General features: G+C 43.5%; 1 protein-coding gene across 1 annotated transcript in view; it reads right to left on the bottom strand.

Moving 5' to 3' along the window:
- Positions 1–25,285, bottom strand: part of DNAH8 (dynein axonemal heavy chain 8) — a 595,636-nt gene that overhangs the window by 292,696 nt on the left and 277,655 nt on the right. Inside the window, exons 33-35 of the mRNA XM_065589982.1 lie at positions 23,064–23,126; positions 18,657–18,757; positions 8,171–8,308 (exon numbers count right to left, since the gene is read on the bottom strand). Of these exons, the coding sequence (XP_065446054.1) occupies positions 8,171–8,308; positions 18,657–18,757; positions 23,064–23,126 (302 nt within the window). The remainder of the gene's footprint in view (positions 1–8,170; positions 8,309–18,656; positions 18,758–23,063; positions 23,127–25,285) is intronic.

The raw sequence follows: 25,285 nt of genomic DNA, 5'->3' as shown, positions 1-25,285 counted from the left end.
TTGTCAATATCATAACATCTATGTCCCTTGTTTGGTGGACCCACACTTCTCAGTTTTAGCTTGATGGAGGCTGTCACAAGGTGGTGGTCATTGCCAGCATCTACACCCCTTCTCACTTTCATATCTGTCAGTGAGCATTGCCATTGATCATGATATGGTCAATCTGGTTCTTATCTCTGCCATTTGGAGAACACTATGTCAGCTTCTGAATTTCATGATGTTCAAATAGGGTTCTGCCGATGACTAGGTCATTCATATTACAGAAATCAACAAGCCTTTCTCCATTTTCATTCATGGTGCCACACCCATGTCTTCCCATTGCTCTGTCATTGTTTGTGTTGTCCTTACTGACCTTGGCATTCAGGTCTCCCATGACGATAGTTAGATATTCTCTAACTCTGCCTGTAGTTTAAGGTAGAATTTGTCTTTTACTTCTTCATCACTGTGACGGGGCAGAGCAGCCCCGCACTGGTATAGGAGGGGTTAACCCTTCCTTCCTGGCAGAGGAAGCCCCGCCCCGGAAGTTCTACTAGGCATGCTCCAACTGGAGCTCAGGTATAAAAGCCTGCAGATCAGCTCAGTCTGGGCTGACCACCGGAGGGGAAGGATGCTCGCCGCTAGCTCCTGCAGAGAGAGGGCCTGAGAGCCAAGATCCAGGAGTCAGCCCTACCGAGGCACCACTGGAGACCCTGACGGAGGATGGCCCAGGGGACGAACAGACTGGAGGACCCCTCGCTGCAGAAGCACTGCCATTCCCGGTAGGAAGTGACCCAGGGGAAAAATAGAGATAAACAGCGTTAAAGCTGTATTACCGCTCGGCGTGTTGCAGGCGGATCCCCGCTAAGCGGGCGGCAAGTAGAGCTAGCCGCTATCATGGCCCTGGGTCGGGGCTCGGTGGAGAGGGCAGGCCCGAGTCCCCCTACCCCCTCATCTTGAACTGTGAGGGATTATATGGACTCTGGCCGCTAGGCCATGCTACCCCACCTGTAAAGGGGGATTGTATGGACTCTGGCCACGAGGCCATGCTATCCCACCTGCAAAGGGGGACTATATAGACTCTGGCCGCTAGGCCGCGCTACTGTGCCTACCGGGGGAGAGAAGAGCGTACGACCGACGGACAGTAACAGACAGCTCGTAGAGAGGCAAACTATAAGACTAGAAAGAGGCGAGGCCCCGGTACCTTTCCGGCCCCTGCCACAAAGGGTCACTGCAGTGCCAGGCCCGCTACAATCACTGTCATTGTTTCTCCCGAGGCTGTTGTTAATCTTCCTGATCCCGTCCAACTGCTCTTGCTGACACCCAGGATGTGTAAGCTGTAGCGTCTCATCTCTGCTGTGATCTGAGCTAGCTTCCCTGTTTCATATATTGTCCGTATGTTCCAAAAACCAAGTTTGGTTTTTGTCTTGGTATTGAGCACTTCAGTCTTCATGCCAGTGGCTTCCTTTCGGCTTTCACCACTGGCAGTCATATGGGTCATTGACTCCTGAAGGCTATCACACACAGTAATGGTCGATTTCTCCATTGCTGTTTCCGTAACATATTTTGTTTTTTACAGGACAGGGTTGTTAGCCCTGTGCCTAAAGCCCAATCTGGAGGACCAAGGTGTCTGTTTTGTTGCCCCCCCCGCCACACACACACATAGACAGACCAATCAGCATGGTTGAACCTACCAGGAGCAAAAAGCCCCTGCCAACACAGACTGTGGGGATCGTTAGAGCATGCAAACTGTCCCACCATGACAAGGCATCGACACCAGAGGACAGCTTTATCGGATACCCATAGTAAAAATCTTTTCCATTTTAACTCATAACATTTCCTATTTGATTGTCTTCAAGCATTTAGTAGAATATCTTGTGTATCCACAGAGAGGATTTCTGTAACTTGGTCCAAGTCCCATTGCCCTTGCTGTCAGACGCAATGACAATGGATCCGGATGGTACACTTTCCCCTGTTGTTGTGTCAGAAAGTCCGTTGACTCTGAGAAGCATCTGAAGTTTGCTTTGGAAAGAAGGAGCAAGCCTGAAAGATGCTGTTACACAGGGCCTGAAAGGGTTACACAAATAGAAGCTAATTGACCCAGATTCAACCTTTAGAAACATATTAGTAGATAATGTTTGTGGTTTTGTGTGTTTACATATATATTGTTAGAGGTTAACAATGTAACCAAACAGTTCCTGTCTATCGCTGTATTGTTAATTCAGAGATCAAAAGAAGATGTTAACATTGCCAGTCCGTTACTGGAATGGACTCCTTGTAGGAGAGGCACCTCTTAAACCTGGGCAAACTAGGCATACCCCTTACTAAAGGCAATCATCAGTTATAGAAGGGGGAAGGAAGGGTAAAGCAAAAACCTTTTTTTTTTTTTAAACGGGAAAAGAAAAAACAAAAGGAAACTCTAGGAGACTAAGAAGAAAAACACTAAAACTAAATAAGAATGAAGTATCCATGAATGGACTGCTAATTGCTCTGTCTCTACCCAGGGGTGGTTGAGAAGGAACTGAGGGTGTTTCACCCACACAGCACTAATTAGCCCTGAGGCAGAGGATGAGGATGGGAGAGTGAATGTGCAGACCCAACAGACACTGCTACCATCAGAAGCACAGGGACACACATACACCTACAGTACATTGGAGCACCCATAGGGACACTACTCAAAGAAGAAGTAGAGATGCTGGATACACTTCATGAGAAATCCCAAAGTTTCATTGTCTCCTTGCAAAGCTGCAATGATCGGGCTCCTCGCTGGTTGATTACATAGTACATTGTTGTCATATTGCCTGTGGCTCCTTGTATCTAGGGAAGAAAGTATCTGACTGCCAACAGAATTGCTCTTAACCCTAGAATGCTGATGTGTAGATGACACTCCTGCCAATTCCACAGCCCCCTTGTTACAAACTTGTTGAGATCTGCATCTCAAGGTATTTTAGAGGAGTCTGTACTAATTATCATAGGGAGGGAGGGAGAACTGAACATCACTCCTGTCAGAACATGTTTCAGATCCATCTACCACCAGGTAAATCTTTGGATTTTCTTTGTAATTATATGTATTAGTTCCATGCTCTATTCTGCCAGGCTGAAGCTCTTTGCCAAGCAGTGAGGAAGTGGTTTAATCCTTAATTTTGCATAAGGCAAGACATACGTGGATGACGCCATCCACTTAATAATAGAAAAAACTTTACTTTCTGAGATGGACTTTGAAGTAGAGATTAAATGGTTCATTTTATTTTCAGGAATTTTTCCTCCCGAAGGTAAGCCCTTTTTGGAATCGGCCTGAGATCCTATGAATAGAACATTTTGTGATGGGGTCAATAAGGATTTCTTCTCTTTTATTAATAAACCCAAACTTTGGAACACAGAGCATGTGAATTATGTGACCTTTTTCAGCTTGTCCTCTAAAGCTGCTTTTAAGAGCCAATCGTCTAAATAGGGAAATACAAAAATCCATTGTCTTCTGAGAAAAGCTGCCACTACAGATAGACATTTTGTAAAGACTCAAGATGCTGAGGAAAAGCCAAATGCCTGTATTGCAAATGGTCCTGCTCTATGGCAAAACAAAGGTGTGTGAGACTGAGAGCAGTCAACCAATTTAGACTGGATATGAAGGAATAATAGAACTTAGAGTTAACATTCTGAAGTGAATCCTTTGAGTGCACTTGTTTATCTTAGATCTGACGAAGACTTCTATCTTTCTTTGGAATTAGGAAATAGTGGGAGTAAAACCCCAGATTCCTGAGATTTACTGTAATCTCCTATATTGATCCCACCATTAGTATATAGTTGATTTCAGTTCTTAACACCAACTTGTAAGAAGTGGTCCTTGAAGAGGGAGGAAGAGGGCAGTTGGTTTGGGGAGAGATTGTCTAACTGGATAATATAACCATTTTTATGGTGTCCAAAACCTATTTGTCAGTAGTGATCTTTATCTATTCGGTGTAACATTGGCCTAAATGGTCTCCAAATGCAAGGGAAACAGACTCCAAGGTTGGTTTGCTGCTCTCGAACATCATATCAAACCTGCAGACTAACTGCTAGTAAAGAAGAAGTGGTGGACAAATTCTTTTGCTGCATCTTGGATCTAAATGGGCATCTGTCATATGACTGAAAAGTAGAGGGTTGTTGTTGCTAGTAGCATTGTCTACCCTTGAAATAAGATGATGATGTCAAAGAAGACTAAGGTTAGTAATTCTATCTTTGGTATCTGAAAAGAGGTGCAGGAAATCTCCTCTTAAAAGGAGACCTTAGACTTCGTTTCCTAGGGAAGAGAAAAGGAACGTAGCCAGGCATGTCTTCCGAGAGTTATTGTTATTGCTACCAATTTTGAAGATGTGTACGAGACATCAAAGGATGCCCTCAGTGTATGTTTAGCAACATAATCTCTCTCTTTAATGAGGGCATTAGCCATTCTGGAGTGGTCATCAGAGGGGTTGTTGGTGAACAGAGAAATTTTGTCCGACAGGTGAAACTGGATCGAGTTATAATGGGTTATTAGTTAGAGAAGATGATGAGAATAGCTTCCCTCTCAAAGAATCCAGTATTTTCCCTTCTCTGTCACTGACAGTAGAATGTAAATTTTCCTAATCTTGGCATTTGAGTTGTTGAAGCCTCTACCTGAGAATTAGGTGGAGAATGTACATGAAAGAAAACCCTTCATAGAATCATAGAAGATTAGGGTTGGAAGAGACCTCAGGAGGTCATCTATTTCAACCCACTGCTCAAAGCAGGACCAACCCCAACTAAATCATCCCAGCCAGGGCTTTGTCAAACCAGGCCTTAAAAACCTCTAAAGATGGAGATTCCACCACCTCCCTTGGTAACCCATTCCAGTGCTTCACTACCCTCCTAGTGAAATAGTTTTTCCTAATATCCAACCTAGACCTTCCCGACTGCAACTTGAGACCACTGCTCTTTGTTCTGTCATCTGCCACCACTGAGAATAGCCTAGCTCCATCCTCTTTGTTCCTGTGCCGTCAATAAGGCTTCTTTAAAATACAGCCAGCTCTCCTGGACTCCTTTCCCCCTCAAAGTAGTCTCCCAGGGGATCCTGCCCATCAGTTCCCTGAGGGAGTCAAAGTCTGCTTTTCTGAAGTCCAGGGTCCGTATTCTGCTGCTCTCCCTTCTTCCTTTTGTCAGGATCCTGACCTCGACCTCTCATAGTCACTGGTGTGCAGGTTGCCACCCACTTCTACTTCCCCTAACAATTCTTCTCTATTGGTGAGCAGCAGCTCAAGAGGAGTACGACCCCTAGTTGGTTCCTCCAGCACTTGCACCTGGAAGTTGTGCCCAACATGCTCCAAAAACATCCTGGATTGTCTGTTCGCTGCTGTATTGCTCTCCTTTCCTGGTCCCTTCTTACGGAATCTGGTAAAGCTTATCCACCTTTCTTGCAATTGGCTGTCAAGAAGATGGGCATATTCCATTTTGATTTCCTGATTGCCATAAACCATTCAAAAGGGGCAGAGAAACCTTGTTTGAAGAAGTATTTTCAAGTATACTTGAAAACAGGGTGCAAAGTTTCCTCCAATGAAACTGAAGGCAATTTCAACGTAGAAACCATTCTGCTGACTAATTCTTGGAATTGAATGGCATCCTCAGATGGTGAAGCAGCTTAGGCTATTCAAATGTTTTTGTCTGGAGAGGATATGCCCATAAGGTCCTGGTTGTGCAAAATATTTGTCTGTACAGAAACCTCAACTTCCTCTTCCTCATCATGTAAAACATCTTGAATTAGAGTAGGGGACTTGTCTCTCTATCAGATCCATTAATGTAAGATCCAAACATCTCAGATCTGAATATTCATTCAAGTCTGGGTGTTTTGAATCTGTGTAACTTAGATCTTAATGCTGTGGACCTGCAAAAACATCTCCAGTTTGATGCTGAACCAGAGGCATGACTTTGGAATGGTTGGTATGGAAGGCCCGGAGCTGATCAATAAGGCCAAGGAATCCAGGAAGGCATTTGCCAGTCCTGCCAATTTGCCCAGTCCAGTATTATGTGAGAGTCAGGGGTTACACGTGCTTGTAATAGTCTGTGTCTAACAAAGATTCTGTCATTGGATCCAGTTCTTCCTCTGAATGTGGATCTGAGCCTGTTCTTAACATTGTATTCTTAACATTGATACAGGAGATATCGTTCTTCTAAGAGAGCCAGAAGGTGTCCTGGGAGGTGGAGGCAACATTACCAAGGGGTCATCTAACTTCCTCTTCTTGTAAGAAAGAGAGTGTGGAGACGGATCATTATCCAAGTCTTTCTTTGCTGTAGAAATATCAACTGGACCCGAGGAGTACAGTTCTTCAGACACCTGTATGGACCCTGCATTACATGCTATTAGTGCTGGTATAACAACTATTAATAGAAGACTGCACCGTTCAACCGCACCAGTCGGTGCATATCGAAAGAGTGGGAATATGCACAAGACACTTGAAGAAGAAAACCCATTTCTTCACCTTACCCCTGAAGATCATAAGAATCCTGATTCATCATGGGAGGAAAAAGGCTTTGTAGGAGCCCTGCTTTTTCCTTAGGGAACTAAGTACCCACTTCAATACCGGGGTGGGGTAAAAATATGACTTTGAATCCTTTCAGGAGGTTTTCTACTCCAGCCCAGTTCTGATGCTGGACTTACTCTCTGGGTTAGACAGATAACATCCTTCTCATCCCTCTTCCCAAAATGTTCAGAACATCCATGCTTTTCTGTATTGGAGTCACAGCTCCTGGGAGAAAGTGATGTCCTGACATATCCATTCAACTCTGAGACTTGTGCCCTGGCTATGCAAGGTTTGGCTAGCTGTGAACAGGCAGGCTATAATTTGCCCTCTGTAGTGCCAATACATGCTGCCTCACATAGGGAACACCACTTAGATTTAGCCCAAAGTTTGTGGAAGAGCAGGGCGGGCAGAGGAATCCTAGAAGGGAGGCACAGCAGTGACAGATCCAGGTGACTGAAACCACCACACTATCCAATACCCAATCCAAGGAAGAAGGAGAACATGGAAGAAAGATTATAAATTACTGCTGCCCAACAACAAATAAAAATTAAAGTTATAAAACAAAGTGCACAGGAGAAACTGAACCACCAATATATTATGCCACCAGAGGCTGTACATCTGGTAGCTTGAATTGAAGGATGAGGCGTAGCCCTGGAGCCTTCAGCAACAACTTTGGATTGCCTCCAAATTCCTTGGGGGGGAGAGTGCATCAACGCCATTAGTGGTGAATGAGGAAAGAAGCTATGCTGAACAAAAAAAATCTACTCTGTCCCATAATCCTAGCCCCCATCCTCCATGCTAAATTTCCTCACATAACACTAAAGCTAATTTCTAAAGCACTAAAAATAAAATAAATTAAAAAAAATTGAAAACTTGTTTGTGAGCAAACTATGACTTAATCCTCATTAGACTTCAAAGTATCAAAATATTTTTAATTTTTCAAGAATAGTGCAATAGTACACCCACTGATTATATAACAGGAATATTTACTGTAAAAGATGTTCAGTATCTCAAGTTATTTTAGGTTACCTATATATTTTAAGAATAGTATATAATGTTTCAACAGATTTCCAAATTTTAATCTTATAGTCAATACTGTAAACCAGTGAGCTAGCTCAGTAGTCCAGGTAGGATTAATGTCACACCAGAGTCCATTGTGGGTCCTTGCCTCTGGGCACAGTTTATCGATTAAACAGAAAATTTGGGCAAAATACCCAAATATATAGTTCACCCAACATTGTTTACTGTTCCAAGTGGCTTTTCCCTCATCTCTTTCAGTCCCTCCCCATCCTTTCTCTGACCCAGGGATTTCTGCAGCAGCTTTTCTACTCCCTACAGTTCACTCTCTAAGCCATCTGTCCGGGAATCACCTAAAAACTTGGTTCTTTCCCCTACCCTTTTTCCAACACTAAGCTCCTGCTGACCTTTATAAAGAACAGGTAATCTTCAGGTTGTCACCAGAACCTAGCCCCACAACCTCAGCCAAGAGGCACCTTATTAGTAACAGTTGGGGCTGGGACTCATATCCCCTCAAAGGAGCCAGTCACCCTGTGACAACGCTATTAACAAATTTCCCAAATTTATATATATCAAGATGCTTTAAAGATACTAAGTTATTTGTAACGCAGTTATCTTTATTTATATTCAAATTTAACCTGTTAAAAAGTTCATATTAGGAAAAATACCTGTTTTGAAAGTCCAAAAGTTCAGCATTAATTTTTTCAATGTCTACATCTGTCCAAAGTATCTCATAATACCCACTGATATTGTTCATTACAGCATCATATAATCCATATAATTTCTGAAGCAATCCTAGCTCCTTCCTACAAGATAAAAACCATATCAACCATTAGAATCAGCTACTGAAAGATGGTGTAATAATTTCTGCTCATTTATTATGAGTACAGAAGAATAACTAAAATCTTTTTAGAATGCAAGTCTTAGGGGATAGAAAGCTGTGTCTTCTATGTATTCTAGCAAAGAAAACAATAACAAGCAATCAAGTAATAAAACAATGTGAAATACTAGTCCGAATAGCCCAATAATCAAGTTGTTTGATATTAATAACAATATTGCAAAAGTTTCAGGTAGACTAATTAGGGGCTTGTCTATGGGGGAGATTGATTTGATGCACATTAGTTCACATGCAACAGGCAAGCCGCACTAATAGCATGCACACAAGTCAGCTGTGCCCTCTTTCAATTTGTATCATTGTGTTCACATGGTAGCAGCTTGCTGTGTACTAAACACATGGCATTCTCTGAGGATATCCTATGGTCCTTTGCCTCACCGCTCAGCATGTGCATTCTGGAATTTTTCTCGCTATGCATTGTGGGATGAATAGCAGAAGCCCAGTGGGTTCACATTTGTAAAAATCACATGCTTCCTTTCTGAGTAGACTAGCACCATTTTCAAATTGCTGTTGGTCAGTATGGACCCAACAATGCTCCACAACACTGTGCTGGCAACTACAAATATGTAAAAGCTCCTTTGGCTGTATTTCAGCTTTTGAAGCTCGATAACTTTGATTTTGGACTTCGCCCAGTACACCACCGAGCAGATGATGTGGCAGCAACAGAAGCTTGAATTTCAGCAGCAGCAGCAGCAGAGGAAGCCAAAAGATGATGAGGAAAAAGAGGATAATGCCGAGCAACTGCTACTCCAGGATATGTGGAGATATGTGCTGAACTAGTACCAGAACTGCAGCAGCACTGTACCAATATGAGATGTCCCTTACCTGTAGAAGAGTGGGTTGCCACTGCCATATGGAAGTTTGCCATCCCTGAATGCTACCAGTCTGTAGCCAACCAAATAGGCATAGGAAGGTGAACTGTTGGGGCCATTGTCACAAAGGCGTGTGATGCAATACATAAGGTACCATTGCAGTGGTTTACAAACCATGGTAATGATCAAGAGATTATTGATGACTTTGCCTGCATGGGGTTCTCGAACTGTAATAAGGCAATTGATGGCCTTACATGTGCCTATTATTTGCCACACACACACACCAAGGCTCAGAATTAATAAACAGAAAGGTATGGGTATTTCTTCATGGTGTTCCAAGGGCTGGTTGACCACCATAGCAGATTTACAAACATAATTTCAAGATGGTCTGGAAGGATGCATGTCGCTAGGATCTTTTGAAACTCAGTACTATTTAAATTAATGGAGAAAGGACAATTTGTTCCCTGTGGACATTAATGGTGTGACGATTACTCTAGTTATCCTGGAAGACCCAGCATATCCTCTGCTGACCTGGTTAATGAAGCTTTTGGAAGGCCACTTGTGTAATGGAATGATAAGCTGTATTATACTGTTTGGCCACTAGGTGCTACTGTGGCAACATATCTTATTTGAGCCATACAGGCAGAACATTAAAGGCTCTTGTACTGAACATATCTGGTGTGTATCTTGCTCAGAAGACAGTTCTGTAGTCAGTCTATATCTGATACAGGAGCATGACATGGTGTCAGAAGTAAACAAGTGCCAGAGGAGAATAGAAAAAGAGGGAAAAAAGCAACAAAGGTTTCAAACAGAAGGGGAAAAAAGCAAAAAAAGGTGTCCACTAAGGTATTCTGTACACCCAGCAGGTAGGCTACTGATATAATGATGCTGTGCCGAATACATCAATTCCACAGTTTCACTGCCTCTGCAGAAAGGGATGGTGATCTCGCTCCTCCCTGGTGATTCATGTAGAACATTCATGCTATGTTGTCTGTCATAACCTTTATATGTTCACCATTGATCAATGGTAGGAAATGTGCACAAGCATTCCTGACCAGTCTGAGCTCCAATAGGTTGCTATGGAGCATTGATTCTATGGGGGGCCATTTGCCCTGAACTGTGTGATTGTCTAGATGAGCTTCCGAGCCCAGTAAAGATGTGTCTGTTGCCAGTTTCAATGTTGGAGGTGGCTGTGTGTGAAGGGGACCCCTATGCAGACATTCTGAGGATCTTTCTACCACTCAGAGAGAGTCTTTGAGAGTCGACAATAGTTTGTTTATTCAATGTGTCTCTGTTTGGTGCGTATACCGTTTTGAGTCATGCCTGAAAGCAATGCATGTGAAATGTTGTATGACTTATAACAAAGGTGCCTGCCACCATGTGCCCAAGTAGTTGGAGGCAATTTCTGGCCGAGATCTGGGGCTGGTCTGAATGTTGTCTATTAAGACAGTTAGGGTGTTGAACCTGTGTAGTGGGAGGAAGGCTTTGACCTTCACTGCACTGAGATAGGCTCCTATGAATTCCAGATGGTGCCCAGGAGTCAAAGTCAATTTTTGAGTGTTCAGCTGAAGTCCCCATTGTATGAATACATCTGTAGTCTTTTGCGTGGCCACTAGGGTGTCATCAAAGGCTCATGCCTTGGGTAGGTAGTCATCTAGATACAGGTACATCATGTTTCTTGATTTATGAAGGTGGGCCGCTACCACAGATAGGACCTTCAAGAACACACTGGGTGACAGGCTAAATGGAAGTACCCTGTATTGAAAATGGTCTTGACCAAAAGTGAACCTGAGGAACCTTCTGTAGGATGGTTGAATCACAATGTGAAAATTAGCATCTTTGTAGGTCGAGGACTGAGAAGAAGTCTCCCTGGTCTAGAGATGGAATTATTGCTGCTAATGTAACCATCTTGAATCTTTGTGCCTTTCCATATTTGTTTAGTGCTCTCAGATTGAGAATGGGTCTCCATCCTCTGTTTTTTTCTGATATTGGCAAGTATTTGGAATAGAAACCCTTCCCTCTGTGTTCATTTGGAACTGGTTCTATAGCACCAAGGTTTAGGAGATGATTTATTTCCTGACTTAACAGGTTCTCGTGAGGAGAGTCCCTGAAGAGGGTGGGGAGGGAGGATGGGTAGGAGGGAGGGAGATGGGTAGGAAGGAGGGAGGTAAAATGGATTGAATAATCATTGGAGATGATCTCCAGTACCCAGTTGTCTGATGTTATCTTTTCCCAGTTTTGTTGAAAAAGAATAAGGCAGTGTCCAAAGGGTTGTAGATGGTTCGAGTTTTGCAGCAATTGATGATGGCAGTGGTTGCTTGGGGCCTCAACCAATGTATCAAAATTGATGTTTCGACATTGAGGGCTGCACAGTTGAAGTTTGGGGAGCTGTAGGCTTTCATTTCTGCACCTGTTATCTCTTCTGCTGGGGTTTGTATTGTCTCTGAGATGGAGGAAACTGGACTGGTCGGGATCTTTGTGATGTCTGTGACTAACTGTACTGTCTTTTTTGTGCCAGTGTGTAGAGCATAATGTCAAGGCTGGATCCCCACTTTGAACTTTAGGGTACAAATGTAGGGGCCTGCATGAAAACTTCTAAGCTTAACTACCAGCTTAGCTCTGGTTCTGCTGCCACCATTTCAATGGATTCCATTCCTGGGAAACCTTGAAAAACCTTCACCAAATCCCTGGTGAAAACAAATCCAAACCCCTTGGATCTTAAAACAAGGAGAAATTAACCATTCCCCCTCCTTCCTCCCACCAACTCCTGGTGAATCAAGATCCAAACCCCTTGGATCTAAAACAAGGAGAAATTAACCATTCCCCTCCTTCCTCCCACCAACTCCTGGTGAATCAAGATCCAAACCCCTTGGATCTAAAACAAGGAGAAATTAACCATTCCCCTCCTTCCTCCCACCAACTCCTGGTGAATCAAGATCCAAACCCCTTGGATCTAAAACAAGGAGAAATTAACCATTCCCCTCCTTCCTCCCACCAACTCCTGGTGAATCAAGATCCAAACCCCTTGGATCTAAAACAAGGAGAAATTAACCATTCCCCTCCTTCCTCCCACCAACTCCTGGTGAATCAAGATCCAAACCCCTTGGATCTAAAACAAGGAGAAATTAACCATTCCCCTCCTTCCTCCCACCAACTCCTGGTGAATCAAGATCCAAACCCCTTGGATCTTGAACAAGGAGAAATTAACCATTCCCCTCCTTCCTCCCACCAACTCCTGGTGAATCAAGATCCAAACCCCTTGGATCTTGAACAAGGAAAAATCAATCAGGTTCCTAAAAAGAAGGTTTTTAATTAAAGAAAAAGGTAAAAATCATCTCTGTAAAATCAGTATGGAAATAACCTTACAGGGTAATCAAACTTAAAGAGCCCAGAGGACTCCCCTCTAGTCTTAGGTTCAAAGTACAGCAAACAAAGATAAACACTCTGGTAAAAGGTACATTTACAAGTTGAGAAAAACAAAGGAAAACTAACACGCCTTGCCTGGCTATTTACTTACAAGTTTGAAATAGGAGAGACTTGCTTAGAAAGATGTGGAGAACCTGGATTGATGTCTGGTCCCTCTCAGTACCGAGAACGAACACACTCCCAAACAAAGAACACAAACAAAAGCTTTCCCCCCCCAAGATTTGAAAGTATCTTGTCCCCTTATTGGTCCTTTAGGTCAGATGCCAGCCAGGTTACCTGAGCTTCTTAACCCTTTACAGGGAAAAGGATTTTGGAGTCTCTGGCCAGGAGGGATTTTTATAGTACTGTACACAGGACAGCTATTACCCTTCCCTTTATAGTTATGACAGTGGCTCTTCAGTCCTTCAGTGTGCATAGTGAGGCGTCTGTCTTTTCTGCAAAGAGTTTGGATTCTTTGAATGGAAGGTCCTCCATGGTCATTTAGACTTCTCTTGGGAGAATGGAAAGGTGAAGCCAGGAAGCTCTCTTCATCACTACTGCCATTGATATGGAGCAGGCAGCTGTGTCTCCAGCGTCTAATGCAGTCTGTATTGCTGTCCTTGCCAGAAACTGGCTTTCGGCAATGATGGCTTGGAACTGTTCTCTTTGATCATTTGGGAGATGTTTAATAAAGGCATTAAGTTTTCCATAATTGATATAATATTTAACCATAAGGGCCTGATAATTAGCAATCTGAAATTGTAAGGTTGCTGATGAATATGACTTCCTGCCAAATAAGGCGAGTCATTACCAGTCCTTGTCGTAGAGTGTTGATTTAGCACGGTGCTATTTGCCACGTGTGTTTACAGTGTATACAAGAAGGGAATTTGGGGATGGTTGGGAAAATAAAAAGTCCACAATCATAGAAGGGACATAATATTTTTGTCTGCACTTTTGCATGTGGGAATTATCATGGCCAGCGTTTGCCAGATGACCTTGCCTAGGTCTAGTCGGGCCTTGTTGATCAGGAATGCAATATGTGCTGGTGAGGATGTATGGAGGATGTCCAACAGCTTGTTTTGCAACTCCTTTATTTCTTCAAGGGGGATCTGAAGTGTGTCTATCACTCTCCTAGTGAAGTCCAAAAATTACTTAAGGTCATGTGCCGTAGATGGTGGAAGAGGCATCACGACTTCACCTGGAGTGGAAATGTGTATTGCTGGAGTAATTTCTTGATCCAGCCTTGCCTCCTGCTTCTCAAAGGTCTCCTCTTGGGGATCAGGGAGTCTAGAAATGGAAGCTGAGAGAGATCATCTTCCTCTATCCCTATGGGAGACACTCAAGATCCTAGAGGACTGGTGTCTGTAGGCTGCCCATGGCTCCCACTACAGCCACTGGGATGGTGTGAAGGGCATGGCTGATGGTACCCAAAAATATCCATACCAAGTGGGTGGGCCTTGTCAGTCCTGTCATGGTTCTAGGTGACTGGTCCCTTGGCATTGCCCTGGGCAACTTTGCACTTAGAGCAAAGATAAATTATCATTGTCCTCTTCATTTTCACTTGATAGAGGTCGAACAGATAAAGAGGCTGGTGGTGAGTGTCCTAGTACCATAGGGGATTCCAGAGACCGAGATGTGGTCAGTACCACACCACCAGTACCGAGCAGCAGGGATTCCAGTTTCTCTGAAACCAAGAGGTCCTTGGAGAAATGAAATTCCTGTAGTACTGCCGTGGTAATTGGTACTGACAAAGTTTGTCTAGAAAGGCCAATGACTATCAAGGAGTCAGTGGCAGCTGTAGTCTTTTGTCTGATGATCAGCCAGAAGAGGTCTCTCTGATTGAAGTGCTCAGTACTGTGGCTTTCCTTGTCTCCAGAGATGCTGTTTAGAAGAGGTATTCTGGTCTCTACCACTTCTCTTGTCAGATGGTACCGACGCTACTTAGCTTTGCCCCTCTGGTTTTTAGGTTTAGTGCTGGTACTGGTACTTGATGAGCCTAATGTCTCATGGGTACTGCGCTGCGGCTCTGTCGGTACCAAGGTCACTGATGTTGCCAGGGATCTCTTTCTCCTGGTCAATTCTTCAATCTGAGAAACTGTAGCCCTCTTTTCTGAGCTTTTGTGAGAGGAATCAGTAGATTTCCTCTTTGATGCCACCAGAGTTTGATGTCCTATGGACGTTGATGGTTGCATCGGGGATTGTTTCTCTGGGGGAGTCCCAGGACTAGGGTCAGCGGCCGGTCTCAGAGAAATCTCCATCATCAGGTAAGGTTACTTACCTTTTGTAACTATTGTTCTTCGAGATGGTTGCTCATGTCCATTCCATTCTAGGTGTGTGCGCGCTCACATGTGCGGCCGTCAGAGATTTTTGCCTTAATGGTACCCATAGGGACAGCTGTGGTGCCCTCTAGAGTGCCGCACTCATGCTGCAGTATATCAGGCACCACCAGCCAATGCCCTCTTAGTTCCTTCTTGCTGACAACTCCGAGAGAGGGGCAGGAGGATGGGTAATGGAATGGACATGAGCAACACATCTCGAAGAACAACAGTTACGAAAGGTAGATAACCGTTTTTTCTTCTTTGAAGTACTTGCTCATGTCAATTCCATTCTAGGTGACTCGCAAGCAGTATCAATGGAGGTAGTCTCAGAGTTCACCGTCGTGCAGCTTGCAGCACTGCTCTGCCAAAGCCAGCATCATCTCGAGCCTGCTGGATCAGTGCATAGTGCAAGGCAAAGATATGAACGGACAACCAGGTGGCGGCCCGACAAATTCTTGGATCGGCACTTGAGCAAGGAAGGCTGCAGAGGATGTCTGTGCTCTAGCAGTAAGAAGAAGCTGAGAGGGCGTGGGCCAGCGGCGCCTGATATACTGCGACATGAGGTCACCAGGCAGGACAGATGTGGGGAGGGGAAAGGAACATAGGCAGATAGGTCATGGTGCGGGCTTCAAAATGGTCGATAATCAGAGCTTTAACCTGAGACAGGTCAGTTTTCTGGCATGAGCAGCTTCTATTTTGAAAACATGTATTGGCGGGGGGAGGCAAAATGTATGGGGCAAAGGAGGGAGTTGAGGAGGGGGCTGGAGACTCAGAAAGGCTCCTAGTTCATATCTGCCTAAAATGGCTGTGGCCATTAGGCATCCAGAACAGAAGGTAGCATGGCAGTATAGCATAATAATAATACATTTTAAAGACAGATAGATACATGACAAGTTTTCCTCAATAGGATGTGTCTCCTCAATCCTGGCCTGTATTTCAGGCTAGGAATTGGCTAGGCATCATGCTCAATTCCTACATGGCAGGAATCAGGATCGCTTTCTACCTGGCAACAAGGTTCTGAGTCCTGAACACATCGTGGCTTGCTGGGGACAGCTTTTCAGTAGGCTCCTCGTGTTCATCCTCCGATGACTCTTGCTGCTCATCCTTGGAGTGGGGCAGCAGAGGGGGAGGCAAGTTTCAGTAGTGGTGTGATGCAGGGGTCGGCAACCTTCGGCACGTGGCCCATCAGGGTAATCCACTGGCAGGCTGCGAGACATTTTGTTTATGTTGACCGCCCGCAGGCACGGCCCCTCGCAGCTCCCAGTGGCCGCGGTTCACCGTTCCCAGCCAATGGGAGCTGCGGGAAGCGGTGGCCAACACAAAATGTCTCTCAGCCCGCCAGCAAATTACCCTGATGGGCTGCGTGCCAGAGGTTGCCGACTTCTGGTGTAATGTATCAAAACTGTGTCCAGCTCCTTCAAAAATGGATAGATCACATTTCCACTGCTGGACCTTTCCTGGTATCCTTGGTTTTAATGTACATTCTCCTGAGCTGTTTGGTCTTTATTCTGCACTGGTAGGTGATCTGGTTCTGATGCCTCACAGACATCTGTTTAGCAATGTACACAAAATTATCTTTATTCTGGTGCCTGGCCACAAGATCTTCCTGCATTGATGCTTCTTCCCAGATTGTGGATAAGATCAAGGGTCTCAGTACAGCTCCAAGCAGCTGCTCAAGGCATGTTGTAAGGCAATATCACAGCAATGCAGATATTTTTTAATCAAGGAGCAAATGGGGACATCCAGTCAACTTGACACCAGAGCAGTGCAGGGCACACAGGTAAATGGACAAGTCAGTGATGGTCGCCCACAAAGCAGTGTGGGATAGCAGTTGGAGGGCTGCCAAAGTAGTGTGCAGCTGCAATGCATGCACATAAACAATAGACTGAACTAACACAAACTTAGTTCACTTTGAAAGAGGACTCAAGAGTTTGATAAATGCAGTTAGTACATTACAATGAATGGTGTTGTGTGCATGAAAGTGTTTTCAAACTATATTAGTTCAATTCAACCCAGTTTAACCCCCCTGTGTAGACAAGCCCTAGGTTACATTTGTTAATCTGGAGGAAAAAAAGTTATATTAATAAGATCCATATTGCCCACATATTAGTTTTTATTTGAAGATTTCTTTTAATATTCCCCTCCTGAAATGGTTTAAGAAACTGGAGGAAATGATTAACGGGTTTGTATAGAAAGACCAGATAAATGAACTTCTGACCAAAAAGCTGTGGAATATGAGAGGCAGGGGGATGTCCAAGACTATCAAATTTTAGAATAATGCTTTAATAGGTATAGCAGAAATGGATTTAGCAGGGGACAATGAGTTTGACATGAATTTGCAAGATTATATTAATAACAATTTCTAATTAATTTTGGGCTGCCTTTGTACAGGCATTGTATCATGGACCAGGATGATTGTTGCTTTCTATACAGCAGAGGTTGGAGAACCGTTGGAATACTGTATATAGTTCTGGCTGTCTCAATACCAGAAAGTTTTCAATAAATTGGATGGAATTCATAGAATATTAACAAAAATTATTAAAAAGCTGGAGGACTGACTTACAAAGAAATATTTATATTTAGTATTTAAATGATATCATACCAATATATTTATCTAGGTAGAGAAACCTAAATAAAAACAAAATACCTTGCTCTCATATTATTCCAATATAAAGGAATGAGTAAATAGAAGACTATACTATACAATATTGTACAAATATCAAACAGGCAAACACAGAGAGAAATGAGTGAGTTCAATATACTATAATTAGAATTCTATGAAAGCCAACTTTTTAGAACAATTGTATGAATAAGGGTAAGGTTTTAAAGTTTCTGGACCTGATCTTTCAAAGGAGCTATGCTGATTCACACTTGCTGAGGATCTGATCCTCTGGATTTTGATACAGGGCCAAAGTTAAAGTTGTTTGGATGTTAAATGGTCTGTGTATATGTACTGAGTGTTAAAAATAGTGGCAGAATTGTTTGTGTAACTTTAGTTTTCAATTGCTATGGTTTTTAATACTTTGGGGCTTTACAGATATGTTTAATGGTGTATCTTTTCTTAAATTGTACTATGAAATCCTACCTTCAAGTTAACAAAGATTCTGTGTTGTAATCTCCCTTTGTGGATTGTTTTGGGTTTTTTTAATTTAACCTACAGCTGCAAAAACCTCTGTGAGCCATCCAAAGGAAGCTTGAATACTGTTCTACACTTTCTGTGACAGGCATGCAAAGTTTTTTCATGGACTAGATGCAATACTTATATCATTTCCCCAGTCATACCAATTCCCCAAACCCTCAGACTGTCTCCATCTCTGAATCCCCAGCTAGTCCCTGCTGCCTGGCTCCAGACCCTGGTCATTCCTCACTCCCCAACTGAAACACCACTTCCTGGCTCCAGTCAGTGCCACGTTAGAGCCCAATTGCAGTTTTACTTCCAGCCAGTCCCACTCCATGGACAGAGCACACAGTCAGCCATGACTCTGCAGCTCCAGCTCCATTCTAATTCCAGACCACAGCTGGTCTTCACCTTCCTTCGGATACCTCAGTTCATGCTCCTCCCTCTGCTAAGAGTTGCAAGAACCCTGCTCTTTTATACCACATAAGGTCTGCCAGAAATGATGGGATAAGTACATATATTTTTGTACAAATGCCCTTTTTCAATTCACTCCAGCATTTCTAAAATACTTAACATGTTCTTGAAGATAGCTCTATTTTCCATTACCTGATTTTATGTAAAACTTCATAGTCTGTGACAGGTAATCCAAACAGCTGTTCACCAGATGAATAAGTGACAAATTTCCTCCAGAGTTCATCAAAATTGGCCTGATCAAATTAAGATTTAAAAATGCAAACAGGATATACATTTGATAACTAAGAGATCCTCTAATTATCATAAACTGCTATCCAATTATAAAGCTATCTTAAGTCTGCAATATGTATACAAAGAAATATCTAGTAACATCTTTTGGTCTCCAAAGGACATACATTTGATTTTAAATCCTGTTCAATTTCTACCTACAGTGGGGAGTGTTTTTTCTAGTGTCAACAAGGAATGCCACAATAGGGGCAGACTACAATTTAACAGATTTTTAAAAAACATTGTCTCATTTAATATTACAGATGCTCCAGCTAAACAGAGAAAATGTGCACAACAAAGATCTGCAGAAATATTTTATAAAAAAGGATGTGCACTTAAAGCCACATTATATTATACAGTCAGGAGAAATTAAACATTGTATTAACTGGTGTGGACACAACTAGAAAAAACCATTAAATAGAGCCAGAATTATATAACTTGTTAAGCAAAGTGTACTGCCAGAAGACTGGTGAAAACCAAATATAGAATCAATTTAAAAAAAGGAAGGATGAGTGATTCTGGCAATTACCATTCCATAAGTATGGAGAATTGGAAAATATTTGTATTACTTTTTACTATTAACATATGCCTTTCCGTTTACCTTGCCTGAATGCATAGTTAGGTCAAGAGGGGTTGTAGAGAAGAAAAGTAGAAAAGGATAACCAGTAGCCTAGATAAGAAGCATCCCCTCATACACAATAGTTACATTTATAGCCATGAAGAGGGACTTCTCAGTTCCAACCCTGGCAATGTGACTGTTTGCCAAGGCTGAGAATCTGAACATCAAAACACTGATCTATTAAAAGACATGCCCTACAGAAAAGGAGGGGTGGGGGGAGTTTTCAGCAGCTGCAGGTTGACCAAGAGACACCGACTGGGAGTGAGGGATCTGCAGCAGACAAACTGTAATTTGGTCCTCAAGAGAACAGCGGACACCAAGGCAAACCCATGTCTACCTAGGGGCTTGAAGGGAATGCCAAGCATAGGTGACACAGTATGCACAGAAGTCTGTTATCTTAAATCTTTTTCTCTGAGTGATGTGAATCTTTTAGCAAATAAACCATGCTTTGTTTTGAAGAAACTGCTTCCATCTCACTGCATATTGTTGCTTTCCACAGGCTCCTGAAGGAAAACTCTTGCAAAGTGCCAGGCCCATTGGGATTGCTAATAAATAACACAGTTGGCAATAGAGTCACGAGTCAGGTTTTCAGTCGGAATGTCCAGTCAAAAAGGGAACCTGGCAGTGTCCAGTTAGCTGTGCTAAAAGTCCAGTTTCCTGTAATAACCGGCCTCTTCCACTGAGGGGGTGGGAAGAGCAGCAGCTGCGGCTGGAGCCACGAAGAGCTGCTCTCTGCTCCCAGGCCTGCTTGGATCCAGCAGTGTCTGGAGAGACCCGAGTGCCGTGACCTGGCTGGGTCACTTGATGGTGAGCCGGGTTCCAGCACTCCAACAAGCGGAGCAGGAAAGGGGGTGGGGGACAACAGTCCAGGCACCCACACGAGGGGTGGGGAGAGCGGCAACAGTCCAAGCAACAGGTGTTCAGGAAGAGAAGGGGCAGGGAGAGGGGCAGCAGCATGCAGGGCAGCAAGGGGGAGAGCAACAGGTGGGGAGAAGCAGCAGTAACAGGCGGGGCAATACATAGGGCAAGGAGGGGCGAACAGGCAAAGCTCCACATGGGGCAAGGAGGCAGCAGAGAGTCTGGGGGAGATGCTCCCGGGCTGCCTAGCCACTCTCTGCAGTTGGATTGCTTTGTTGCACCCAGCAAGAAAGCCCCGTGGCTCATGGGCCCTATCCCCTCTAACCATATTCCAGGTCATGGGCCACACCGCAAAATGGCCTTGACTCATTTATACTTCCACAAAGGCCAAGCACACTTGGCTCCTAAAGCTGGCTGAGCCCTGTACAGGGCCTGTGCTCACCAGGCTGCTTTGTGCCCACACTCAGCGTCCCAGGGACCCAGCCACCACGCAGGGGAAAGCCCCCTGCAAGGCAGACCCCAGCCCAAGGGAAGCATGTAGACACCTGGCCCCCATGGGAGCTAGGGAATTGATTTCCTGGGGAGCAGGATTGCAGCCTAGGAGAGGGATACTTTGGAAGGGCATAGGTCACATATGTGCTGGAAAAGGAGTTTGGGCCAGTGGTTACAGCAGAGGGACTGAGAGATAGAACTCCTGGGTTCTATTCCCAGCTCTGTTACAGACTTGCTGGGTGACCCTGAGCAAATCATGTCCCTGCTCTGTGCCTCAGTTTCCCCTCCCATAAGATGGGGATGGCAATATCCACTTCCATTTACAGTGTACTTTGAGATCCCTGGCAGCAAAGCACTAGATCTGTGCTAAGCATGAGTGTGACGAGTGGCTGGATCATGGCTTGGAGCCTGCTTGCTCCATGAAATTTTCCAGTAAGGTTCTGAGCAGACTGGGTGAAGCTCTGAGGGTCCCAATGGGACTGGGAAATGAATAGGAGGGCTCAATCCCATTGCTAGTGAGGCAAAAACTCCCATTGTTATTGCCTCCTAAACCAGCCCCATCCAAGGCAGCCTCAGTGGAGAGGCCAGCATGCAGGGGCCCTCAAGACGAGCATCCCGCTCAGCCCCGGGGGGCCCCTCCAAGGCAAGGTGGGCAGGGAGCTCTGCCTGCTCTGTGCAGAGAGGTCCCAGCTCCCCCAAATCCAGGAAGCTCAGCCCAGCTCTGACCTCACTCACCTCCCGCCTGGCCCAGACAGAGAACAGGAGCAAGCGGCAACACAGCTCTGTGTACATGCATGAGTCAGGTACCCAGGGCAATTACTGGGTGGTGTCGTGCATGCCCCATCTTTGTCTCACACTCATCTGGTGATGTCCACAAATTTTAAATGTGACACCGAACTGTATATTAAGGAGCACACAAAAAAGCAACCTGGTTTTCAGAGGTTTTGTGAGTGCTCAGCACCACTGAAAACCTACTTATCTTTATTAAGATGGCCAATTGAGATGCCCAGTTTTAGGCAGTGAGGTTTGAAAGGCTTTACCTAGGTCCTTTAGACTTGATAAATGATTAGGTTTCAATATACCTTTATCAAGTCTGTTCTAATGTCTTTTGTTATGCATGGAAAAACTGTAATTAAACAATTAATTGACAGTATTCATATGGAGACTTCCAAGGCTGAGGAAGCTATCCAGCTAGAAAGGACTGCTGTCATGCGACCAGGGAAGGAGGATAAGGCTTTGGTACAGAGAGGATACTGGCTGCTGGTTACTTCTGGCAGCAGGCAGTGCTCCACCCCTACTCCCAACTCACTCACCATGGTGATGAAGAACTGTTAATGCTGCCCTGGCAACGAGTGATGAGGAATCACCCCGAAAGGTTGAAGAGGAGAAGCCATATATCCCCAAGGCTGGGAGGATCACAGCCACCACTCTCAGGAGGAAATATAGGCTAGTGGTGGTTGGAGACTCTCTTCTGAGGGGGACAGAGGCACCCATCTGTCGCCCTGACATGGCATCCCAGGAGGTATGCTGCATGCCAGGGGCCCGTATCCCAGATGCTACGGAGGGACTGTTGAGGATCATCCAGCCCTCTGACTACTACCCCATGCTACTCATCCATGTGGGCACTAATGATACTGCGAGATATGTCCTGCAGCAGATCAGAAATAACTACAGGGCTCTGGGATTAAGGGTGAGGGAGTTGGGAGCGCAGATGGTGTTCTCTTCAATCCTTCCAGTCAAGGGTAGGGGCCACAGCAGAGACAGATTAACACTGTTGCATCAAGTGAAAATTGGTTTTAGGAAACTATCAAGCTTGGCAGCAAGTGTCTAATGAGGAAACAAAAACTTTAAGGGAGCTAGAGGTGTTGGTTTTGAAGAAAAGGCATACAGCCATTTGACTGTGACTAACAGAATGAAGCAAAGGTACATATCAACTGTGTATCTTTGCTGCAGAAATCAATCCCTAAAATCCCCTGAGAATTTCTGTTTCTAATGCAGAAAATGTCTGTAGAAAACACACTGAACAAATTAAGTTTTTCTTCTTGTTGTTATTATTTGCATCACAGCAGTGTTTCAAGGTCCCAGTTGAGCACAGGGCCCATAGTGCTAGGTGCTGTATAATCACACAGTAAGAGAAAATCCCTGCTCTGAAGAGTTTATGATCTAAGTAATTTACAGAGTAATGCTCAATATTGTCCATCAATTCCCGTGTTCCAGAGATAGTAATGGATCTTTTTCTAAACTCATTTTGACTCACAACTATGACTCTCAATTTAACATTTCAAAACTAATTTTTTTCTTACCTGGAATATTTGTAACCTATTGCTGGCTTCTTGTGGTGGTGTATTTGGAACCATGGGTCCTTCCTAAAGCAAACAAATTTTAACCAAAGTGAATATTAACTCTTCAAGTGTGTTAAGGCAAATTCTATATTTACAAACCATCAGCATATACAAAATTGTTTAAATAGTCAAGGGGTATATGTAAGGGGTATATGAATCATTGAAGTGTGTCCATAAATCCCACTAATGCCAAAAGAGTTACAAAAGTGTATCAAAGGAAAAATATTTTAGATAAAATAGAAATTTCTGTAGTCTAATCAAATTTGCTATTAGTAGATAATATACTTTCATGTTCTGCATATTTTATACTGTCAAGAATAAAGCAAGAATGCCCAAAAAGTGACTTGAGGCGACTCTTTACTTTTATCAAAGGTATAATCTTTACAGAATATTCAATCTGCCATGTATTGTTTTTATTTCCACAGAGCTTACTTTCACTGGTATGTATTAGAACTGCACATAATTTCTTGTTAAGTATAACTTGAGGTGTTGGGAGTGGAAGGGAGGAAGATAGAAAGATTAACATACCAGTAACTATATTTCAAGTATATTGACTCTGTAGATCTGCATTATGGGATGCAAACCCATTGTGACACAGAGCTTGGAATCACTTAAAAAAAAAGCAGTGCCCATTAGGGCTGTGAAAGCATCCCCCATGACTATTAAAGCAAAGAAACAAAGGGCTCTGGTGACACAACAGCCTTCATTTTTTCCACTGCTTAAATCCCACTTCTCTGAAGAAGTTTGGAAGGAGAACAGAGAAGGCAATATATTCAAAGAGCTAGAATTATATTTCTCCTTTGAGACTCATCCATGAGACCCACGGTAAAATTTTCAAAAGCCTTTACATGAAATCAGTGGGATATAGGCCCCTGAACAGAAATGTGTGAATAACTGACTTTTCAGTTGCTGGTCATACCAAAAAACAAAACAAAAAATTACTTCAGGTTGACCCAAATTAACCTTTTTTTTTTTTTTTTTTTACATTTTTCAGTGTTCCAAAATAGTCAAAAAAAATTGTTTTGACACAAGCAAAACACTTTGTTTGACCCAAAATGAAATATTTCATTCTGTTTTTACATTAGTCTACCCTTTTTAAAATAAAATTGAAGTAAATTTCTAAACAAAGGTAGTTTTGTTTCAAAAATCATAATGTTTTGATTTTTTCCAAATTTTCTTTTCCGACCAAAATAATTCAGCAAATTCAACTCAAATTCACAAAGCATTTTTGTTGCAACGAATTTGCATTTTTCAGCTCAGAAAATGTTACTCACATCTATTCCTAAGTCACTTAGGTGCTTTTGAAAATGTTACCCTCAGTAATATGAGAAAAAATGAGCTGATCATTAAGACCAATCCTTTATAAAAGGTATAGAGTCTGATCTTTAGTTGGTGAAAATCAGGATAGCTTCACAAATGAAGCATAATTGCAGTCTCCACTGAACTTGCTAAAGAAGTCAGTGGGGGAGACGGTTGGGAGGAAAGGAAAAGGAAGGTGATGGGATAGGAACAGATATAGCTAGGGGGAAGGGATTGGACATAACAAGGAGAGGGGGGATGGACAGTACGGGGTCAGTACCAAATTGCATAACTAATGGGAGACAGGCTAAACGGCATACATTAAGATGTTTATACACCAATGCGAGAAGCCTAGGTAACAAAATGGAGGAATTGGAGCTCCTGGTCCGAGAAATGAAACCAGATATCGTAGGAATAACCGAAACATGGTGGAACGGTAGTCATGACTGGAGTACAGGAATGGAAGGGTATGTGCTGTTTAGGAACGACCAGAACAAAGGTAAAGGTGGGGGAGTAGCATTGTATGTCAATAATGAGGTAAACTGTAAAGAAATAATAACTGATGGAATGGGTAAGACGGAGTCTGTCTGGGCAATACTCACACTGGGTAAAAGAACTACTAGAGCCTTCCCTGGGATAGTGCTTGGGGTGTGCTATAGACCGCCGGGATCTAGCCTGGATATGGACAGAGAACTATTTAATGTTTTTAGGGAAGTAAATACTAATAGGAACTGTGTAATCATGGGAGACTTTAACTTCCCGGATATAGATTGGGGAACAAATGCTAGTAACAATAATAGGGCTCAGATGTTCCTAGACGTGTTAGCTGATGAATTCCTTCATCAAGTAGTAGCTGAACCGACGAGGGGGGATGCCATTTTAGA

Source organism: Chrysemys picta, chromosome 3, assembly GCF_011386835.1.
Source record: "Chrysemys picta bellii isolate R12L10 chromosome 3, ASM1138683v2, whole genome shotgun sequence".
NCBI lineage: Eukaryota > Metazoa > Chordata > Testudines > Emydidae > Chrysemys > Chrysemys picta.
This window is presented reverse-complemented; position numbering and strand designations above follow the sequence as displayed.